We start from the raw sequence: 24288 nt of genomic DNA, 5'->3' as shown, positions 1-24288 counted from the left end.
TCAGGTTATCTGCAACTTTTCTTTGGTGCAGATCTTTGAAACTTCCATTAAGTAGGATGTTGCCTACAGAGGAGTCTGTGCAGCAAGTAATCTGGGCGCATGTAGCACACATGACCAAACCATCTAAGCCTGTGCGTTTGGATCTGCTCATCAATTGTTGGTTGCTGCCTCCATCTGGATTTGATGACTTCATTTTGGATATGGTCATAAAGTGAGACCTGTATGATCTGGCTCAGGCACCTCATTCTAAAGGTTCTAGCTGGTTCAAATCTGTTAGGAGGAGGGTCCAAGTTTCTGATTCATAGATGGGAATTGTGATAAGTGTGCGGAAGAGGTGGAATTTTTGTCTGGATGGTAATGTTTACCTACTTCCGTAGGCACCATTTTAGTATGAGGCGAAAGCTTTAGCTGCCTGCCCAATCCTGGCATGGATTTCAGCTGTAGACGCCACTCTTTATAGGACCAGTGATCAGAGATATTTGAATTCTTGGACTTGTTCGATCTGAGCTGCTTTGAGGTAAACAATGGATTGTGAGCTGTCAGTTGTTAGCATCTTCATTTTGTTAAAATTGATCCTTGGTCCGAAGGACTCTGCTATACTAGTATCATACAAAGTATTTGTGGCCTTGATGTCACTGTTAGCAAATATGGTGGCGCCATAGTCTGCAAACATCAGGTCGGTTAGGTAGTGATCCTTATCATATTGTACTCCACATTTTCCTGCAAATGCTTTCCTCATTATAGTGTCAATAACAATGTTGGACAACAGCAGTGGTGAGACTACATCTCCCTGGTGAACTTCTGTTTGAATGGAAAATGCATTGGATAATTTGTCGTATTCCGCACTTGATTCTTTCTTCCATCAGCTGGTAGAGGACGAAGATTGATCACAGCAGCCATGATGTGGCTGAAATCCAACTTCTTCTTCATGGCTCATCTGTTTACAGTGTTTCTGCTGTTGTAGTTGAATGACTTTCATGAACACTTTGCCAAAGATTGAAAGGAGGCTGATGCCGCGGTAGTTTTTGCAGTCTTGACTGTCCCCCTTTTTATGGATTCGTGAAATGATTGCTCTCTTCCAGGTGGAAGGTACATACTCTGTAAGCCGGATCAACTTAAATAGTATGTGGAGTTGGTGAAGCAGAATGTTTCCTCCAGCTTTGATCACCTCTGCTGTGACCTCATCCATTGTAAGTGCTTTGCCTCGACGACCTTATTGCTGCTTTAACTTCCAATTGTTGGTTGATCATGGTTTAATGGCATTTCTGGTGCATCAATTTGTGGTGGGGCTGCTGGAGATCCTTGTGAAGGATTGTAGTCGTAAATTTCCTGGAAAAACTTCCAGCACTGTAGCTATTGGTGATCACACAAAGGATCCATCCATATTTCGGATTTTGTCGTTGGTCGATTTTGTCTTCCTGCGTAACTTTCTGAGTGCAGTACAGGGGTGTGGTATTTGTGCTTGGATGCAGCTTCTTCAAGGTCAGCTGCTATCTCATTCCAATATGCTGCCCTACTTCTTTCATTTTTCGTTGGACATCTTTTTTTAATTGCCGATAGTATTCATAATCTGTCAGTTTTGCTTGTTTCTTGTTTTCCACCATGTCCAGGCACCTGAAATCTATGGCTGCGTTCTATGGTGGATGGCAGGGCACAATGGTTTGGCACAATTCATGATGGCTTTAGGTATCTGGTTTTTCTCATCATCGACATTATCTGTTGTTGCCAGTTGTTCAAATTGATTAGAAAGTGCAATCTGGAATTCCTGCTTGTGTATGGGATCCAGTAGGTGTGACCAGTTCAGTCTGGTTTTTGGTGGTGATCTGTGCATTGCGCGACAGTGTTGTGCAGATGTATTTTGGCCTGAACAAGGTAATAATCAGATCCACAGTCTGGTCCTCACATGGCACGCACATCCTGGAGAGTGATGACTGGAGTTAGGAACTGATTCAGAACATAATCCAATACTGCAGAGTCAATACCAGATGGATTTCGCTAAGTGTTCTGATGCTTGAGCGGATGTTGAAAGATGCTGTTTCCCACAACCAGATGATTTGATGCTGCGAAGGACAGTAAGTGCAGGCCGTTGTCGTTGATGACTCCATGCCCAAAGTTGTTAACTTCCATTCAAGCCTATTCACATTGATGTGGGCATTGAAATTGCTGGCCAGGATGATTATCTCAGTTGTTCGGATTGAATCTGGCATATGCTGTGGAACTGGGTTTAGAATTCATCCCTGGCTGAATTGAAGCTTGTTTCAGCTGGGACGTAACTAACAGGATGTGGGTCCTGATGGTGCCATCATTGCTGAGGACTGCTAGCTGACTTGATATTGGCGGGAAGGTGATTACGCTTTTAGCCGCTAGGGTGTCCATATGAACCCAACACCTGCTTCTCGTTTATCACTACCGGAGTAGAATAATGTCATTGTCTCATTGGCAAGTGGAGGTTGTACTGTCAAGTCAATGCACAACAAACTTTGTAAAGAGAAGAGATTCTCAATTGACTTTTTTTCATATATGTTAAAAGTAGGTTACATTTAACCTAAATTTTTAATGATTCTCTTTATTTTTTGATGAAATATCTTGGGTGATCCCATCGTGGCTTCTTCCAAATAACTTAAGTGAAGATTGTTTTTAAACTAAAAATTATATAATTTACATAGATGAGAGTACAATTTTTGTTTGTCATTGCGTATTAGATTGTTGTAATATAGCATTATGTGAACTGATGTCATTCTGGTATCAAAACTATTTTTATTTTCAAGAAAATTGTTTATCTTTCCATGATCCTTCTTCCAATATGGGTTACATATTTGGGTAGTACTTTCTGTGTTATTCTCTTAATTTCTTTTTTCATATTTTATTAACAATACAGGTTTCCTATCTTTTTTTCTGGCAAACAGCTTTTTTTTCATATTTACAGCAGTTTTTGTTAGCCCACCCTTATTTTAAACAAAAATTATGCTAATACCTGTTTAATAAAATAAATTTTTAAAAATCGGATTAAAAATTATGCAAAAAAAGTGTAACTATTAGTCTTTCAATTTGAAATTGTGCTAATTGATGGTTAGTTGTATTTGTGGCTAGTTTGTTTTTTAATTATGTACAGACTTAAAAAAAAGTCAGTCTTAGTGTTTATTTTTTCCAAATTGATTTATTATTTCAGTTGATTTTACTATAATTAAGACTTAAGTATTACAATTTTTGTGTTTAATTTGTATATATTAAAAATTTTCTTTTTTGTTAGAATACAGAAAGAACTGGCCGAAATTACTTTGGATCCTCCTCCGAATTGCAGGTAAGCTAAAAATAATCTATTTGTCTTCTTATTCTTTCCATTTATTGTGAATGCAAGTAGAAATAAAAGTTTCACATACTTCCGGTTTATTTACAATTTTAAAGATTCTGCAGTAAGAACGATATTGGTTTCTTCTTACGTAGAGAAGGATTTATAAAGCCAGTTTTATATCTATCTATACATCCATGTTTTGGTATAATTTAATAAACATAAGTTTTGTTTATAAAAATAACTTTTTATATTATTCCTTTTAAAAAGTAGTTGGAAAAGTAGTTAACATGGTTTACATGAGATCTGGAAAACAGTTATATCGTTCGAATTGTAAAATACTTATTATATAATTTGTATCCATGTAATTTATTTTTTAACTCCTATTTCTTATGGAATTCATGGAAAATCAATAACCTCCATAATTATTCAACTATTTATTAACTATCTTCTCTTGTTAAACTAATTTTATGTCCTTGTTTGATTTTGTGTCTAATTAAACAGAGGTCTTCTCTGTGAACATAGTCTTTTGCAACTCCTCTGAATCTGGTAAGTTAATTTCATTGAGTGTGGGACCCATGTAAGTTTATGGTAAACATTTTTTTATGAATCAATTTTTATAATACTATAGATTCTATATAGTGGATTTTTCAACAGTTTAAGTATTCTGAATATAAAGTACTCCAATGGATTATAAATATATTTCTATTTAGATTAATCAGCAACTCGAGCCTATAGATCCAAATTATTAAATAAACTGGTAAAATCTTGGTGATGTCTTTTATGTAAAACAAAAAACTGATAAAAGGTTTTAGTACAATGTTGTTTATGCTGTTACCAACAAATGAAAACTAATTTATTTTTAATCATTAATTACTAATAAACAAAAATTCTGTCTACCATATAGAGCCTACATAATAAAATACAAAATAATTATACTCTGATGTTTGACTATATAATGATGTTTACTTTGATCAGTGTTGGCTTGAGGGTAGGGTGACAGGGGTGGTCGCCCAGGGGTGTGATGTCTTGGGGACATCTTTGACACCTCTTGAAACGTTTTTTTTTACTCACCGTACACAGGCTACTAAATTTACATTACTTGTGTTTTTTATATAGCAAATGAGCACCTAAGCTCTTTTCACAACAGATGGGACATGAAACCCACAGACTATTGGTTTCTTAAACTGTAGATGAGCTATTTACTATTTGTAGTTTTTCTGGGCTGCGGAATTGCACGTTGAGATTTGTAAACAAATGTGAGCACGACAACTATTAGGTCTATTTATTGCATTTGTTATTTTATTAGCACACGTGGATGAGTGCGATGCTTTTGTAACTTAAATGTTTTAATGGAATTGTTCTTAACGAGTATAGTACAAGTTTATTAAATATTGTGGGTTTTTTTTGTGAAGAAGTTATTTATATTTACAGTTATTCATAAATGTTACCATTTATTTCTTTGATGTAACTGAAAATTGTTTACTTTAGAATAAAATCTAAAATATTTTTATTGTGTTTGTTTGCAATCTTTCCAATTAGTTAAAAGGTTAAAAAAATTTTAACATAAAATAGAGATAATACAATCTTATGTTTATGATTGCCGCAAAAATTACTGATAATCAATTAGAAGAATCATGATTTCCTTTTATAAGAAAATATGATTTCCTTTTTTCAAGTGCAGTTCAAAATGCTTACTTAAATTTGAAGTATACTTGCTAAAATGTTAAATAGTACATATTTTGATGATGCCACATATTCATGTTACTTTCATAAGTGTTAGTAGCAAATAAATATTTTCTTTCTTTTTGCATAAAATCATTTATTTATTAATGTAGTTTTTTCGAAAACAAAAATGTAGTTTATGCAACAAAAAGGAAACTGACACAGTTTTTTTTTTAGCAAGGATATAATGATGAAACATGAAATCTATAACAAATAATCCAAATCTAAAAAAAGCTTTTTGATTGCTGCTACACATTGTGTTTTTCTTAATGAGTGCACTGTGTTTTCTTAATGGTCCTTTTTTACTTATTTTTATTTAGCTTGATGAAAATTCTTTTCACTCTGATGCAACCTAAACATTCAAAACACTTAACAATCCATGCTCTCAACAAGCATGGAAAAAAGGCTCATTTTGTGTACAAGTTATTATTTTAATAAATAAATAAAACTTTAGTTTTATTACTATTATTTTTACCTTTGCATTATAGATTAAACTTAGTCAAATAACTAAAAAATACCAAAAAACTATCAAAAGCAGAAAATAGAAAAAGGAAAGTTCAACATCAGCTTTTTCAAGAAAAAATAAATTTGATCAGTCTTGAAGAATACATAAAAATTGATAATAAAAAAATAGATATAGATGCTCCATCCTCCACTCAACTGAGCATCATTGATTCTCAAAATACTGAAAGCTCAGAAGTGGTCAGCAATTCACAAAACAAAACTATTTTCTAATAGCTTAGAAAATGTCAGAGATTCTGAAAACATGACATTACTTCTAATGTCAACTAATTACTTCTTCAAGAGCTGATGATTTTCAAACTGCTAACAGTTCAGGAATACCGCTAAGGTCTTAAGTACATCTTAGGAAAACAGAAACCTAGCAAAACAAGAAGAATCTGAAATCAATTATTACCAAAAAATTAGATGATTCTTTAATTGATTAACAGATCCAGCTCTTCAAAACACATTAAATTCAACAGACCTAAACTGTATCCATGCGATGACAAGTCAGCATTTTTCTGACACTTGCTTTACTCGTAAATTGCCAAATAATGAACTAATTTTGCACCCGATGGTTAGTTTATTCAGAAAATGCAGATAAAGTATTTTGTTTTTGTTGCTCTATTTTTAAAACGGATCTTGATTCTTCATGGAGTAAGTGTCGCTGTATTTGTGCATGAAAACAGTGCAAATCATAAGAAATTGTATGTTCAGTGGTCTGAAGCAGAAAAAAAGATTAAAAAATAAAATGATCATAAGAAATTAAAGATCATTACTGTAGAAAAAATGTAATTAACAAATTTATTGAATTAATGGCTAAAGAGGTGGTTGATTCTGAAATTATTTTAAGTTTTCAGAAAGCTAATTATTTAACAGTTGTTCCTGATTTTACTCCAGATATCAGCCATACAGAACAATTATCTTCAACAATAAGATATGCTAATTTATTTGAGAATAAAGTAGAAGTTTGTGAAAGTTCTTTAGGTTTTAAGCCTGTAACAGATTGTACTGGAGAGAGGTTAGTGCAATATGTATTAGATATGTTAGAATATAAGGTAGAATTAGCAAATTGCTGAGGTCAAGGTTATGACAACAGAGCCAACATGATGGGGAAAAAACTGTGTAAAAAAAATAATTATAGATAAGAATTCGCTAACAATGTTTTTGCTATTATTTGGATGTCGTAATTTATGTCATATTGTGTGATATAGCAAAAAGTTCAGTAATTTCTATTAATTTATTTGTAATCTTAGGAAGCCTGTTTTCTCTTTTTGCTGCTTCAGTCAAGCATTGGCAGATTTTACTTGCGCATATTGTTTATAGTGACCTCCAAGGAACCAATGATTGATTTTAGGTCGTACTAACAGATATCTAATAACTGATGTTTAGGTAGCTTAATGTCTACTACTTTAATATGCCAACTACATGGGTATTGTAATACAGTAATAATAATAATAATTTCATTTTGGAATTTTCAGAAAAATTGTTTGCTGTAGCTTATAATGTAGGACCGCTAATAGGGATATTACTACTAGTCTTCTGGTATTTAAATCATTTTAAACATTGCTTGGTCTACATCATTACGTTGACTATGCTGTAATTTTTTTGATTTCACAGAATTCGTTTGAAATTATTTCCTAATTTTTTTTCACGGTTCTTCCATATCACCAGTATTGTCGAATGACCTACGCCTAATTCTTGGGTGATGTTGTTATTAGTTTTGCCATTCTCTAACCTCCTGATAATGTGTGCCTTCTCAACTATCATGAATGTTTTTCCCAAAGTCATAATTAAATCACTATTGAATGAATTATATAGGATACATAAAGTAAAATACTGTATCCGCACAATATGATATGCTCACAGCAAAAGATTAATAACAACTGAATGTGACTGCTTCAGTTTACAATAATTTGGTACACAAAGAAGTTAAAAACAGAACTACAGTATATATGTAAGAAAAAAGGAACCATCAAAATATTTCTGTAGCTACAATGTAGATGTACTATGTTACAGATGAGTCACTTCTGTCTGCCATAAACAATAAAATGTTGCATTGCAGTAGGAAAAATGTCATAATAACTGATATGTCACTACAAATGTAGTGTTTAAGGTGTTCATTATCAAATCACTGACTTGCATGATGTAATAGCTCTCGCAGAATCTGAGAAAAATGTTAATTCTCTAGTGGCTCATAAACCTTAACTCTAGCTGAGCAGTTGAAAGATTTAAAATTTTTATTATCACTTGTTGCACGGTATGATAATTTATTTCAAATTTAATTTTAAGTCGATGCAAAAACAAAAAAGTTGGTATTCAAGATGTTCAGAAATTAACTGATGACTATTATAATTTCTAAAAAATTATAAAGAGAAAGGATTCAAGAATGCCATAATAACTGTGAAGGATCTTGTTCTTGAGCTAAAATCTGAAGCAATTTTCAAAAACTATAAAAGAATTAGAAAAGTTAAAATATCAGTTCACTTACGAATTTGGAAATTAACCTATTGATAACCTTTTTCAGTACTCTACTTGATATACTATTAATGTCTTTCAAAGAATGTTTTCTTTTGTTTCATGAACATTCTAAAGTTTGGAGCTTCTTATATGACATCAAAAACCTGCCTTCTGCCATACAGACATTACTAAAAAAGTGCAACGTTTTACAAGAAAAATTTACGAATGAGTATTGTTGATATAGTTTGTATTAATTTGTGTGATGACCTCATGAGTATTAAATATTTTTCTTGAAAATGTCTGAAAAATCTAGTCCATTAGCTGTATTAAATTTTATAAAAAAAGGAAGCTTGAAGATTTGCACCCAAATATATACATCTCGCTCAGAATACTTTTAACCATGTCAGTTATGGTCACAACTGGTGAAAGGAGTTTTTCAAAATTAAAACTAATTGAGATGTACTTGAGAGCTACAATAAATGAAAGTCAACTAAATTATAATATAAATAAGAAAATTTTTAAAACATTTGCGACTTCAAAGTGAGAAAAATTATTTTTTTAAAATGAAACACTATAATGTAACATTTTCATAAAAATATTATACTTGTTTACATAGAAACATAAAAAAGATTGGTGTAGAAGTGTTAGAGGTGTTTTATCTTTTAAAGTGTAACGTCTTAAACCCCCTGTCATCAAAATTTTTAGTAGGAAACTTACCATTCCTTGCCTGGGGTGCCAAAATTGCAAAAGCCGACACTGACTTTGAATAGTACTGTTGCAATGAAAAATGCAGAATATGAGTGATTGTTTTTAATATGTACAATATAAATATTCTTGTGGGAAGAGACAAACAAGATCTTGCATATGAAAAATAATCAAAGTGTGTACTGCAAGACACCTACTGCTCTAACAAGTGCATGATTATGTCAACCATTGCTGTATACATAATGTGGGTAGTCCTCCAGTGACAGATTGCATAAATGTCTAAAGAAAAATAAGATATTTAATATAAGGCTAATTGTTTTTTTTTATTAAGGTTTTTCTCTTTTGGGAAATCTAAAGAGGTAAAAGTAAATCATGCAAATACAAATTAATTCAGTTCAGTATGAAAATCATATAAAATGTATGGTGAATGAAGTTACATATTACACATTTATAAACAGAAGTCTTTTAATTGAGTTAAAAAAGTATTTGGCCTGTAAGGTTTATAATATTTTTTTTATTGTATAAAAATATTAAGAAAATTATTATTTAAGTAAAAGATAACAAAGTTATTAAATTGAATATTTATGCAGTTCCATTAAAATAATAAAAAAACTCAAATCCAGAAATATTAGATTGATTCTTTAAAAATATATGTTTTTACTGAAATTAATGTTTTTAAGATTCAAATTATTCCTCTGTACTCTTAAATTATTATAAATTCTATTAAAATAAACCACGTAGAACAGAATATTGACCTTAATTTTTCCATTAAAGTACTTCAGCAGATTCCACATCCTCAGTCATGAATGAAATAATTCTGTTATTGCATAATAAACATTTAAAAATAAAAATATTAAAAATTGCCTATTAGAGTGCTGCAGTCTGTTGCATTATTTATAAGACCTTCTCCCTCAATCATTGTCTAATGGTTTATCAAACTGAATAAAACAAAAAATAAAAAATAAAATAAACAATCTGTGTAGAATTTATAAAATTAATTGTAATGATTCCCGATGATATTTATATAGGAAAAAGAAATAGATCCTTTAAAACTAATTTCTTGAACATTATAGAAATTACAGTAATAATAAATTAGATTTGTCTAATATGGCAGACCATCTAATAAAATACAAACATTCTATTTCTGATGTTAATATAATTTAGAAATTAATAAAGATGACATAAAATTAAATATATAAATATATTTGATAAACCACCAGACAGTGTTTGAGAGAGATAGTCTTATAAAAACTTGTTAAAAAGCACCTTTATAAATTAGTACAAAATTTTCATTATTTTTATTCTTAAAATTTTTATTATGCAATAATAGAATTACTTTAATCATGGCTGAAGATGCGGGATCCCGTGAAAGTACTTTTATGGAAAAATTAAGGTAAGATTTATGTTACTACAAAATATTTTAGTAAAGATCAGGAATCATTAGTAGTTATATTATAGTATATTAGAATATATGTATTATTCTGTACTAGTTGGTTAATTTTAATAGAATTAAATATAAAAATATATGTATTTTTGTTCATCAGAATTCACTTGTCAAAGAAAAGTGTTTAGTTGTTAAAGATTATATGGAGTAAGTAGTCTTATATTGTCAGTTGTTATAAGATTAAATAATCTGTAGCAGCAGATGGTGAGAATAATAGCAAGAGAGGAGTGAAATTATTGTAACACTCAAGGTTCTTTATTTTCATAAACAGTGTAGAAATGGCATCAGATATACAATTAAAATGGTGCAACTATAAATAGATATATAGGATTCAAAAGTCACTTCTCCAGATTAGGAACTCCCTCTCTGTGTAGAAGGGTTTCTTCTCTAGCCGTTGGTGTAGCTTCTTCTTGAATGTCTCGCGTGGCTCCTTCAGGTCATCTGGTTAGTTGTTTAAGTATAGTACACTTCATCCTTGTACATGACTTCTTGGAGTATACTAGTATTGATTTTTTTTTTTAACCAAGGTAATTCAAATGTCTGCATGTTATTTAATTGTAATTGCCAGTTGCAAACTGCATGTTTATAATTGCACATGTTCTAAATTAAATCAATTTGGAACATGTTATATTTACATATTACAGAATAAATTTGATAACATCCAAGTAAGCTCATTTGAAATCACTGTTAGAGAATTCATTAGAGCCATTAAAAATAATAAAATTGCAAATAAAAAATTTATATCAAACATTATATGAGGTGTGGCTAATTAAATAATGAGACTAATGCTGTAAAATATTTTATTTTAAATTTATACATATTTAGTTATTATTTCCTTCTATTACACCCCTCCTCTATCCCTACAATGCCCCACGCGAATTTTCCATTGTTTGAAACAGTGCTGGAAGTCTTCTTGTATTCACAGCTTCAGTGGTCTGAAATCTTGTTCCTTTTAATGCAGTTTGACCTTGGGGAACAGGTAAAAGTCACATTGTGCCAGGTAAGGCAGATATGGTCTAACACTGGGATCTTATACTTGGCTAGAAACATCTTCACAGACAATGCAGTGTGAGCCAGTGCGTTGTCCTGATGAACTCATGACTTGTTATTCCACAATTCGGGTCATTTTTTTCTTGTTTTTTCACGAATTTTAGCAAGGACCTCAAGGTAGTAATGTTGATTAATAGTTTGACCTTCAGGAACCCAGTGACTGTACACAATCCCATGAATATTAAAAAAAACAATCATCACTTTGAATTTTGATTTGCTCATACAAATTTTTTTTAGCTCTTTGTGAAATTTATGGGCCTTCCAATATAAGATTCATCACATGTTATCACTCTTAAAAAGAAGTTAGGATAATTTTCAGTGGCATTCAAAGTGTCAGAACAAACATTTTCATGAGCTTCTTTTTGTTTGAATGTGAGAATTTTAGGCACCATTTTCATGCACACTTTTTGCATGTTAAAATTATTATGTAAAATTTGCCTTATGCATCCTTTGTCAATTCCTACAGTTTCAGCAATCACACGAGTAGTTAAAGACTGTCAGATCAGATCACCAATTTTTAAAATATTTTATCAGTTTTTGACGTGGAGGGCAACCTGGGTGAACATCATCTTTGTCTTCTCAGCTATCTTAGAAACGCTTAAAACACTCAAAAACCCATGTATGTGGTAAACATTGTTTGCCATAATTTTTTTTTATAAAGGATATCTTTAAGTAGCGGTCTTTCTAAGTTACACATGAAATTTCACAATTCTTTGCTCTAATAAAACACGTCATTTTTTTGGCAAAACAAAAAACAGATATCTAAATGAAGGCTGTGGCTAGACTAATATGTCTACAGAAACTGGAGTGGCAACAATTGAAAGAGAAAGCTTCACGCTACACAGCATTTGGCGTACGCGCAGCAGTTCTTCTGTAGCAGTATTATTCTTGTTATTTAATAACCACTCCTTGTAAGTGGTAATCACAATATGATCATACAAATTCTGTGGGCTTATAATCTTATAATTCTGTGGGATATATTTTTTTAAAACCAAAAATTTAGAAAAATATTGTGTTTTTAAATTATAAATAAATGAACTGAATATTAGTAGAAAATAATAAATGAATTTAAGTAATATTACAGTTTTAATATGTTTGCCACAATGTATGGTTTGAAGTATTGTAATATATTTTTAATTTTGTTCTTAAAACAATTTTGTAATGTTTTAATTTATTTTTATTGGTTTAGAAGGTTAAAATTTTTTATTATTAATTATATTGTTGATGTTTTTTACAGTGCTGGTCCGAAAGGTGATAACCTTTATGAGTGGGTGTCAACAATCCTTGGTCCTCCTGGCTCTGTTTATGAGGGTGGTGTATTTTTCTTAGATATTCATTTCTCACCTGAGTATCCTTTTAAACCTCCAAAGGTAGGCATTTTTTTTTATTATGATCTTTTCTTTCATTTGTGTTTGTGTAACAAATGTAAAATATCATACCTTTGGTTTGAGTTTTTGGTTTTATTAATATTAGGAAAAAATATTTTTTTTAATTTTAATTTTTTGTTACAGATAGTACTACTTAATATGCCACTCTTGTCAATAATGTACTTATTGTACTACTGACATCTGTAAACTTTTTAACTATAGTATCTGTAATAATAATGTAAATTTTTATTAAAAGTGTATTATCTGGCCTGTGTCTAGAGGATATTTTAATAATTAACAGCAGTTTGTGCTTTAGGGATAAATTTAAGTATTGAAAATGCAATGTTTAAAAGTTAATTTACAGTGTTTACAACAAAAAATTCTTTATTTTCAGGTTACTTGTATTAAATTAAAAAATCTTAAAAAATTTCTGGATAAAATTTCTTGATAATAGAATCAATTCTCAATTAATGACATGTACTTGAAAATGGTTATTGAAAATTTTCTATATTTGACTGATGAATATTTTAGAGACTTACTTTAATGAATTGTAATTATTTGTATAATAAATGTGTATTCTACACATTAACAAATCTGTACATAAAGCATGAAAAATTGATCCAGAAAAGGATTGCATACTTGTCAACATTTCTTAAATTTCTATGTTGCCAAAAAATGCCAGATAGTTTTGATTATGAGAACTAATTACTTAAAATTACTAAATTACTTAATTTTTTAGAAACATAACTTCCCTTAAACACTTCTCTAATAGTTTAATTTTTGGGATCTTGCTTATGACAATATCTTCATTTTGTCAGAGGGGGTCTGCTAATAAATTCTAGAAAATAGTCTTTTACTCTCATTTTATCATTCATTCAGTGAGTGAATGAATGTCATGTTGACTAAAGTGTTAGCCAATGCTGTATGCCATGTATTCAGTGTTGTTAATGTGAGGATATTCTTTAACAGTCATTCTGTTGTTTAGGTATTAGCTGTTTTCTTTCTAAAAAGTCTTGCTCCAGCATATTATTTGTTTTTATTGTTTTCTATTTTCTGCAACCCTATTGATTCCAAATACCCTGATCTGTATATAAATTGTAAGATGGGCTTAAACTGCTGGGAAGAAGTTCCTATATATTGGATATTAAGGTATGTCTTATGTAATGAACTTAATATGGATTGATTATTCTATTCCCATAATGCAAACTTCATTTCCTTCGTTTTTCCCTTTATTAAATATACAGAAATCTTTCTACCTATAGGGTTTTCCAAGGATTTCATTTTCTATTTAGGTGGTTTCTTGATAGGTAAATAGCTATAAAGCTTGGCCTTATAGCCATTTGGATAGGAAGGAAAAAATAACCCTGGACAGATTCACAAGTAGAGTCTCGCCATCAGGTTACATAACATTAAGTAGACTGTAGATTTTCACATCCTCAGCATAGACTTTGCAGGGATTCTAACCTAAATCCAAGGAATCAAATTGACAAAGAAAAGACCGTGATAAGAAGAATGTATGAATGCTTGATTCACAGAGGAACTGTGTGTGAAACAATCAACTATACCTAAAGGATATTTTTAATCTAGTTCAGGTGATGGGAATAAGCATTTTTCCATCAACCCCTCTGGAGATTTTTACTGTGAATGGAGCCGTAAATTACTAATAGAATGATTCTTGCATATACAAAGTTAAAAAGTCAGGCTCAAGTCTAAGGTCAGGATGTGAAGATCTGCAGTAGTCTACTTAATGCTAAGTAACGTGATAGTGAATCTTTCCGTGGTTATTTTTTCTTGCCTATTTAAATTTTTATAAAGCTGAGCTCCTATCAAGTAATCTAGATAGAAAATATAATCCCTGGAGAATCCTATAGGTAGAAAGACTTTTGTAATGTTTAGTAAAGGGAAACTTTAAATTTCTGCTTGTTTAAACTAATAGGAAACTAAAGAACTGAGCCTGCTGTTTAGTTTCTAGAATTTGGCATGTTAATGGTATGAAATTAAAGAGAAGATAAATTTGATAGATAAGAACAAAAAAGAATTTGTGTATTAAATTAAGTAATTAATATATATAGGAGAACTTAAATATCAAACAAATAATGGCAGATCTCATGGGATGAAAACTACAGCTGTCAATGCACAGGTGCTGGGTTTTAGTCTATCAAGAAAATTGTGGTGCATAGATGGACCTAGTGGAACTGGACGTGGTAGATGCAGATTTTGAACATACGGGATATGTCAGCTATGGCTGGTTGTTAGAGTGGTGAGCCACTCAAAACTGTTGAACATATAATTAAGTACTGCCCATAGTTACATGGGAGATGTATATCATGGTACCCCATCTGGAGTCGAATAGTTGAAGAAACTGGATGAGAATTTGTAGAATTTTGTATACTGTAGTTTGTAATCATATCTATATAGATATTATATTTATTCTTCCATTACTATTGTTTGAATATTTAATATTAATATTTTGAACCCAGTGTATATATGTACCGTATGATAAATAAACAGTAATTTATTTATTGATTGCCATGTATTAATATTAGGAATGTATTTTGTAGGTTACATTCCGAACACGTATATACCATTGCAACATTAACAGCCAAGGTGTTATATGTCTTGATATACTCAAGGATAATTGGTCACCAGCATTAACTATTTCAAAGGTTCTTCTCTCTATTTGTTCACTACTCACTGATTGCAATCCAGGTAGATTATATATTTAAATATATTAGTTGTGCTTGTAGACAAATTTAATTACAACTGTTATTTTATGTGTTGATTCTTTATTGATATATCTGATAAAAGTTAAGCTTTTTTTAGTGGATCAGAATAAATGTGTTCAACTGATTTGGTATGATGGCCCCCCACTACCTGACGGAAGTTCATCAGATGGCATTTTTTTATTTATCTAGCCATTTGTTACTATCAAAGTGCGGCTTTTTTTTTGCTTTATCAGTTTACACCTTTTCTCATATTCAGTCTTTGTTTTTAAATAATTTTATCATGTAACATTTGAAAATAAAAGTGATTAATTAAAAAGGAAAATGGAAGATAAATACACCCATACATACATACACACACACACACACACACACCCATACACACACACACACACACCCATACACACACACACACACACACACACACACACACACACACACACACTATATATATATATATATATATATATATATATATATATATATATACAGGTGTCCCACAAGGAAACTGACATACTTTTCAGGTGTATTCTGCTCATCAAAATAATGAAAAATGTTTACACAAACATAGGTCTGAAAAATGTTATTAGCAAGTTATGGCTAGCAAAAAATTTTGCCTGGAATTCAGCTCCCCTGTTGAATTGAAGTCATAGTGAATTTTTTAGTACATAAATTTCAGGGCGAAATTATGGTTTTTGACCTGAAAAATTGAATAAAGTAGGTTCGAGAACTGTATCCAATAGTTTTCATGATATCTGAAGTAATGCTGAAAAATGTGTTGTCTAAAAACAATTTTTTTAGGTTTGCAATACAACTGTGTTATAACTAATAAATGCATAAAATTTGTTAACAAAAACTATAGAGAATTTAATTCTAAAAATAATGATGTAAATAAGCCTAACAGAAAATCAAATAAACGCTAAAAAAATCAAATTTTACTGAAGAAGAAACAGAAGAAAAAATAATTGAAATAACTTACACATTGGAAATGGCTTATTTTTTATTTTACTAAAAAATTATTGTATTGTAATTTTGTTTAATTAAATTTAATTTTTATTTAATTTAATGAAAGTAAGTTTCATGAATGTAAAGTGAAAATGACTAAAAACCTTTTCACTGCAGATAAAAATAAGGGTTTTTCACAATTATGTATTAACATGCTCTTTTAAGATATCGCTATTAGTTTCTCTTTCATGAGTTACAATGCTCATTTCCATTGACAGTTCTATCAACTAAAAAATGAATTTAGAATATTCTCAAAATCCTAATAAAAGTTGCAGTATCTCCTTAAGTTAGCTGTTTAGTATGGAGTTGATCTGTTTGGAAATTAATATTTTTTTCAAATATCAGAGAAACTGAAATAATAATTCGTAGTGCTGTCATATTTTGAGAAAAGAAAGCATAGAATGTTATTTTCATTTACAAAACTGGCTCACACATAAAGAACAAATCTCATTATCTCATCTTTTGCAAATATTAGTGTTCATCTTCTTTGCTCATCTGAACTTATTTGTATTTTTTTAAATATTTTTTTTATTATGGAAGATGTTTGAGATCTTTTGATGTTTTAAAAATTGGCTTTATAAAGAAAAATTATTGATATTTTTTAAAGCCATTGATCATTAGGTAATAATTTATGTGGTTATTTGGATGTTATTACAGTTTTGTTTCTAAATATGTAGACACAAACGTTGTTTTATATTAAAATATACTGAAAAAATATTGCAGATGTAAAAATAAACCTGTATGTTAATTATGACATAAAAGGATTAACGTTGAAGCCGGACAAATATTTCAGTATTCAAATTAGGTGTAAGATGTAAAATATTAAACTATTAAGGTAATGTTGATTCAGAAACTTCTAAGCTGTATAATATTAACCAGAACTCACCATATCAGTTGAGCAGCCTCTATATGGAGTCTTACTGGGTGACAACAATGGTGTCCTTGTATTTTCTAGCATATTGTTTCATCAGCTGAACATCTCCCCTTTTGCAGCCATGACTTCACGTGGAGCTGGATTTAATATAGACATAGGATGTCCAACGCTGTTGATGAAATTAAGTCAACTTGACCTTGAAATCATTAACTTTGGGGTGATAATCTCATTCATTTTACTGAAAACTTGTTCACTTTCTGTTGTTGAGATGAGAATGGTTTTAAGTCTTGATTAAAGGCATCAGCACTACAGGAATCTCTTCGGTCTATATATATATGTATGTTCTAATATTTATGAAATTCCTCTTATTGAAAGTATGGAAAAAATCACAAGACTGCCAATATTCTTATCACCATAGTGGATATCCAAAGCAAAGGTGTAGGGCCAATTATTTCTGTTCAGTACCTTTGAATCTGATTATTTTTGCCCTTTTTTCATCTTCATTCTTGCTGGAACTGGTACTTAGAGGGGATGCTGTAAACACATTTTTACAAGCCTGTTATTTAAACTATTCACAAGTCTCCTGAATTGTTTACTTTCAATTTTTAAAGCTTTTGAATGACTAAATGTCTAACTTTTTATCTTCAGATGTTTTCAGAGCTTTTTGTGGTACTTTCCAGGTACAGAACTGGATGTAGATTCCAGTACTTTGATGATGTGCTTGATCACATTTTGAGCCTTTGTCTGGCTTGTTGTTTCTATTCTGTAACTGTAATGATAAGTCAGTTGTTTCGTTAAGAGCACATTGTATGTTACTCCATGGAATTTAACATGTTTTCAAGACCTTGAAATTTTGCTCTTTCTTTCCTCTTTTGCCCTACTAAAATGTTTGTTTACTACACTATAGTTTTTCCAGACATCTTTACATTTCTTTGACTTTATGCTACCCACTTAATTGTTAATATTTTCCCAATTTTTTAATTCTTCTTTCTAGTGAGACAGCACAAATGTTTAATTCTCTTTGAGTTTTGATAGACATGCTGTAAAAGAATACACTTTATCAATAAAAGAATGGAAATTGTTAACTCCCTATTATTTGTTGTGTTAGAAACTGCCAGATTATCAAACAATGGCAAATTATTATATCTGGGAACAGTCTAAAAATTGTGCTGCAGCTATATTTTGGTACCCAACATTATTAGAGGCTATCACATGCTAAACCAACTAAATGTTTTTTTTTAAATCCTCATTCCCATAAGAGTTAAAATTTAGTACAGAATCTAATCTGTAATAAAATCTACTTTAGTCTGATTAAGTTCCACCCAGTCCCAAAAGAGGAAACATCTTGAGAATCTTTTGTAAAGGAACATCTAAAAAATATTATTAAAATGGATTTTACACTAACTTTGGTTAATTAGTCAGTAATAATGCTGACTTTCCTCTCATTTTCTACTATTTTTTTGCTATTTTATTTCTCATTTCATGTGAGATATGGTCAATAATATTAGGACAGCTAAAATTGCTCTGTTGTATTAGACCCACATCAAAACATTTAATTTTTGGAGTTCTGTGTATGGGGTTTCTTTTTGGAATTTTGTATGCTGTTTGAAATACTCAAAACATTTGTTCTCAGAGTGTTTGGTATTCATGTTGACCAATGAAATCTAAAACAAAAATCTTTAAAAAGATCTCATGTTCAGAAAAAAAAATTCTTTATTGATTGAAAATGAAGATATTATTTTGGGCATAAAGAATATTTAAGAGAAATAAGCAATTTTGTGATGAGGGTAGGTTAATTAACTACATGAAACTTCGATTAATGTGGGTCATGGTAGAAGGAAAGGAAAGTTGTAGGTGGATAAAGAAATAAAGAGCACAAAAGACACTTTTATAAAAAAGGTTTATCAACTGGGGTGAAAACTCTAGCTGGAAAAGGTAAAAAATTATAGTAACAAATGTAAGAAGTGGAAATGAGTTTTTGAATGGTGGTTTATGGGTATTTGAGTCCAGATCTTCCCCAAGAGTACCACAATGAATAAATTGTGACAATTTTATGCAGTGGTTCAAGAAAAATTGTTGAAATTGTTGCTGAAGGATCTGTCATAGTAAGGGATAATGCACTGTACCATTGACTGAAAAAAATTTCAAATGTTTCAACCTGAAAATCAGAAATTTCCAAATAGTTAAAATTGAAGAAAATAGCATATACCAAAGATTTGTTAAAAGTAGAACGTTAAAAATCGTAAAATCATTTAAACAAAAATATTTGCAGTGTCAAGTTGATGAAAGTAAAATAAAAAAATGTGTGTGATGCATTTTCTCTTCCATATCATTGCAGTTTTACCTGTTAGAATTGATATGGGAATAAGTCGTGTCGCTATGTTGATAGTAATAATTAAACATTTAAATTGTGATATTAAAAAAAAATTGTTGATAGAAAGTGTTAATAGAATACCTGCAATGTTTAAAAAAATTGTATTCACCATGTAATTAAAGAAGAAAAAAGCATGGGAAGCAGGCAGTTTGTGTGAAAATATTATTGAAGATATTGTGAAAAATTTGGGAAATAATGATGATAGTTCAACAGACAACTTATCAGACAAATACTTTTTCTTTTTACTTGATGAAATTTTAATATAGCGATAATATAATTTCTTAGAATTTTTATTTTTAAAGTAAATTATTTTATCACAATTTTCTCTTTTTATATTAGTTTCTTAGAATTTTTATGTTTAAGGTAAATATATTATTTTATCGCAATTTTGTAATTTTTGTATTACAAGCTATTTTTACTTCATTTTTATATTGCAGGTAAAGAGAAGTGTTTTTTCTTGAATGGATCATACTAAATTAAATTAGAATCATTATATTGTTATGTTTTGGTTTGTTGCACAGTTACACAAGACAAATTATAGACCTACATTATTCTGGCTGACATCATTACCTCATTCTGTTGTCGCATTTATGTCTAATGGAGCTTATAATGGCCTGTATAGTCCATTCTGTTTACTTTCTATTTGGATCATCACTACTTTTTATTACGTTCCTAAATTCATCTTCATCCAAAACTCTTTCTTTTTTTTAATGTAGCCACTTCACATTTTCCTCATTATTGGAAAATGTTCACAAAATTACTTATAAATAACTGTTCAAAAACTGCTGTAATGCACACGGCTCATGTCAAAATAACCACCATACATTTACATTTTGGTAGATAGGACATACACACATAGTATACAATTGAGAAGGCGGTGGGATGACAATACCGTTGCTATACTGACAATACTTTTGCTATATTGTCAGCACAACTGTGGACAAGAGTTTCATTCATACTAGTCTGCTAGAGAGTTTTCATATGAATGTTAACCACTTTGCAGCTGTGTTTTGATTTGAAATCAATTTGTTTACTGATAAGCTGAATATCTAAGATAGATATTTTCTGGAACAGCGTTCTGGTCCAATTGAATCATTGTGGTCCAGACTATTCAATAACTCAATCATCACACCCAGTGTTGTATACACTGGGTATGTAGAAAATGATGGATACTTGTCTACATTCTTTGAAATTAAAATCAGGAAGCCTGAAGCTTAGCTATCAAACCTCTTTGGGCTGGAACAGTTTTAATTGATAGGAGAATATTAGCTTTCAAAAACTTCTAATGCATATCTCTTAGGAAACGTAAGAGAAATGCAGAAAGCACTCTCTTTATGTTGGTTTGATAAAAATTCTAGTACATTCATTATGGATAACAATAAGTGTGCAAAAGTAATACAATACACACAATAAACATTGTGTAAAAATGTCATAAAATACACTCATATTCTCTGTAGTTATAAATTAAAACTTGTTAAAGATTTAAATCCTGAACTTTTTGAAAGAAGTGTATACATTACAAAATCCTCAATTAATATATCTTCCATTACAAACTCCACAACAGTGGGGTTTGTGATGGAAGATATTTTCCAACACTGTGAAATGAAAGTTGGCTAGGCCTCTCTTTCAAGTATGTAAAAATTGTATTTTATGGTTTTTAATCTTTTTTGTTAATTCATGCAGCGGATCCATTGGTAGGTAGCATAGCTACGCAGTATCTACAGAATCGAGAAGAACATGACCGCATCGCACGGCTGTGGACAAAACGTTATGCAACGTGATTTCTTCACAGTGATTTGATGATCAGTGTGATAATGTTGGACAAAAAAATATTATATTATTATTATTACTACTACTATTATTATAATTATTATTGTATTTTGGTAATAATGGCCGCGCTTCATATGAACAACATTGTAGAACACAGCCAAAAGAGAAATGTTGTATCCTTAATTTAATCTTGTTTCCTCCTCGACATTGTTTTTGTAGAAGTAGTAGTTAAATATATAAGAAATTAAAATAAAATACAATAAATAAATGCTTTGTATTACTATTATAATCAATAAATGCATTCACAATAATTTAATTTTTAGTACTGATTTTAAGCTCGTGTTTTTTTTTTATTTGTATGTTTTCTTAAAAAATTTTTGTGGTTTAAATATGATTATTTTAAAATCTTTTATTCAATTATTTTTTGTAATTAATTTTATTTTAAATGCGCCCAAATAAAAGAACATTAATTTCTTTCAACTTATGTTCAAAATGAACACATAACATAGACAGAAAAAAAATTACGGTACGTTATTTTGTTAGCAAATTTTTTATTTGCTTAGATTTATTTATTTATGGTAATAATAGTTAATAATCGATAGATCATATTGTTGTAATATTGATTGTTAGTTGATATTATTTTCTATTTTGTTTATAAAATCTGAATAAACTGCCCTGTTCTGTTATCTGTAAACACTTAAAACATCTGGTGGGTACTGTTAACATGCTTGTTCTTTTACTGGTGGGGCCTATGCTGATTGGATTGATAATTCTTAACAGCTGTAGAGTATTTTTTTTTTTTATAAAATTGTATGTTTTGCTTCTTGTCATACTATACTGGTAATGAAATGTTCTTTAAGTATCAGTTGTTTATGTATTAATATTGTAATCATGATCGAGGTTCACATGTTTTTATGTATATGTATCACTAAAAGAACATTATTACCCTTTAAAAAAATTCCTCTGTTAATATTAAACTTTACAAACTGTAAACGTTGTTTATTATAATGTGATAATTGAAATAAATTTTGCCTTTTAAGGTCAAAAAATAAAAGTAGGAAAGGTTGGTGTAGCTCAGGGATAGAATGATGGTATTTTTACTCTAATGGTCATTTGAAATCTAGGTCATACTGTGTATAATTCTATTGAATTTAAACATTAATTAAATTGATATAATAAAAAAAAAGAATTCTAGGTTTGATGATTTCTGTATTAAATGAAGAAGTTTCCCTTTGTAACATTGTGCAGTAAGGTGACTAATTCTTCTTTATTGCTTAACAAGTTCAAGCTTTTGATTCTCTGAAATTAAACTTTTGGTTTTGAATGTTTGAACATTATTTTCTTAAAAAAGTTTAAACCTTATGAATGTAGAAACTAATAGGAAAGATTGTTCAAAAAATTTCATCTTTAGTTAGTGGAAAAAGTGAGCAGTTTTTTATACGTATTAATTGTTAGCTTCCAACAATAGATAATTTTCTGGTAATTTTGATTATTAAATAAACACAATTCTAGGAATAAAATTAATTGTAGTTTACATTAAATTTAATTCTTCAGTGTGAATCCAGCTGAATGATTTATTTTGGATACTTCGTGTTCATTCACATCTTCTCAAGAATGGGCATGTTTACTCCTGTGGGAATCCTGTTCTTGGGGGTATTAGAATTTCTGGAGTGAAAGTAAACTTTTCTTATAATGTATATTTTAAATAATTAACAGAAAAATTGACAGCATGTTTACATCTTTCAGCAAAATCACTGTTCTGAGTTATTGTCCTCTGTATGGGGCTTTTTATCTCATGCTGCCATTCTTTCACACTTTGGGTTTTGTGGCTGTTAATCAAATCATGCATCTTGCATCATTGATGTAATCTGTTGGATGATGGATGATTGCCAGCTCACTGAAGTAAATTGGATAAAGTGTCCTTGAACTATTTAATCTCTCCATAAATAGATCAATAATATATCATGCTGTCAGTGCGAGTTTGTGTATGTATATATATATATATATATAACAAATGGAATTAAGCTTTATTTTAAATTAAGGAATGAGTAAGTTTTTTCCTTTTTATTATAGTGATTTGTAATTAATTTTTATTTGCATTAAGAAATTAAAATTGTTAATACGTTTTTCGTGAATAAACAATTACTGTTGTGGTAAAGTATTATTAATTTACCTCCAGCTTCCAGCTGTTAACATTTTATAAGAAACATTAATTTTGTATATAAAATCAAAATTTTATTATTTAGTTAAAGAAATGATTTTGCAATTTGAAGAATTAATTTCTAAAATCTAATTCCTAATTTTTTAAATTTTAAATTAATTCTTTCTCATTAGTAATTGTCGAAACATGCAAGAGTGTAGCTCTATGTATTTATTTTTTTGAAACAAAAATATTTGAACAAAGTGTTACATAGTGCTGTTTTTATTACTGTCAATAAATACTGCTATTTTTATTAATTATAAGTCTGATTGTAGTGGTTATATAGCAGATCAAATGAAATTATTTATTTAGCATTATAAATAGTTCAGATTTTTATATCTGCATGTAGCCACCGGGTCATTAGTTGGGATAAAGTGTATACATAAAATCAGTCGTGTATTTTGTTTTGTTGATTTGAATATGTTGACATTTTGTACTTTGACAGCATTTTTTTAATTATCCAAAATAACTGAAATTATCATTAACAGTTGGGAATGGTTTGCTGCTCTTAACTCTCTTGGTGTCAACTTTTCATCAGATTGTTTTATTGATAATTAAAACCTTAAAAGTACATATTTATAACCAGGTTTTTTTATATCATATAATTAGTATTCATTGTTTACTTTATTTACTAAGGTGCATGCCAATAAACAATTTTAAGACCAGATATTCTGTGTAGTTTCAATATTTCCACTATGAAGTTAATTTTTACCTATTTAAAAAAAAAAATAGCCTGAAATTATATAAAAACCTTTGCTTCCAGAATTGAAGTAATTTATTTTTTAAAGCTGTATTCATTGA

General features: G+C 29.9%; 1 protein-coding gene across 3 annotated transcripts in view; it reads left to right on the top strand.

Annotated features, from left to right (window-relative positions):
* The window catches only part of LOC142323772 (ubiquitin-conjugating enzyme E2-24 kDa-like), a 31719-nt gene extending 8256 nt beyond the window's left edge, over positions 1-23463 (top strand). For 2 of the 3 annotated variants that reach the window (XM_075363967.1, XM_075363966.1), the window contains exons 3-6: positions 3251-3301; positions 12412-12544; positions 15103-15250; positions 21201-23463. In XM_075363967.1, the coding sequence (XP_075220082.1) occupies positions 3251-3301; positions 12412-12544; positions 15103-15250; positions 21201-21298 (430 nt within the window). In that variant the 3' untranslated portion in view covers positions 21299-23463. The remainder of the gene's footprint in view (positions 1-3250; positions 3302-12411; positions 12545-15102; positions 15251-21200) is intronic. The other variant, XM_075363964.1, reaches the window with a different exon arrangement.
* Positions 23464-24288: the final 825 nt, after the last annotated feature.

This window comes from Lycorma delicatula, chromosome 4, assembly GCF_047948215.1.
Source record: "Lycorma delicatula isolate Av1 chromosome 4, ASM4794821v1, whole genome shotgun sequence".
In the NCBI taxonomy this organism is placed as follows: Eukaryota; Metazoa; Arthropoda; class Insecta; order Hemiptera; family Fulgoridae; genus Lycorma; species Lycorma delicatula.
This window is presented reverse-complemented; position numbering and strand designations above follow the sequence as displayed.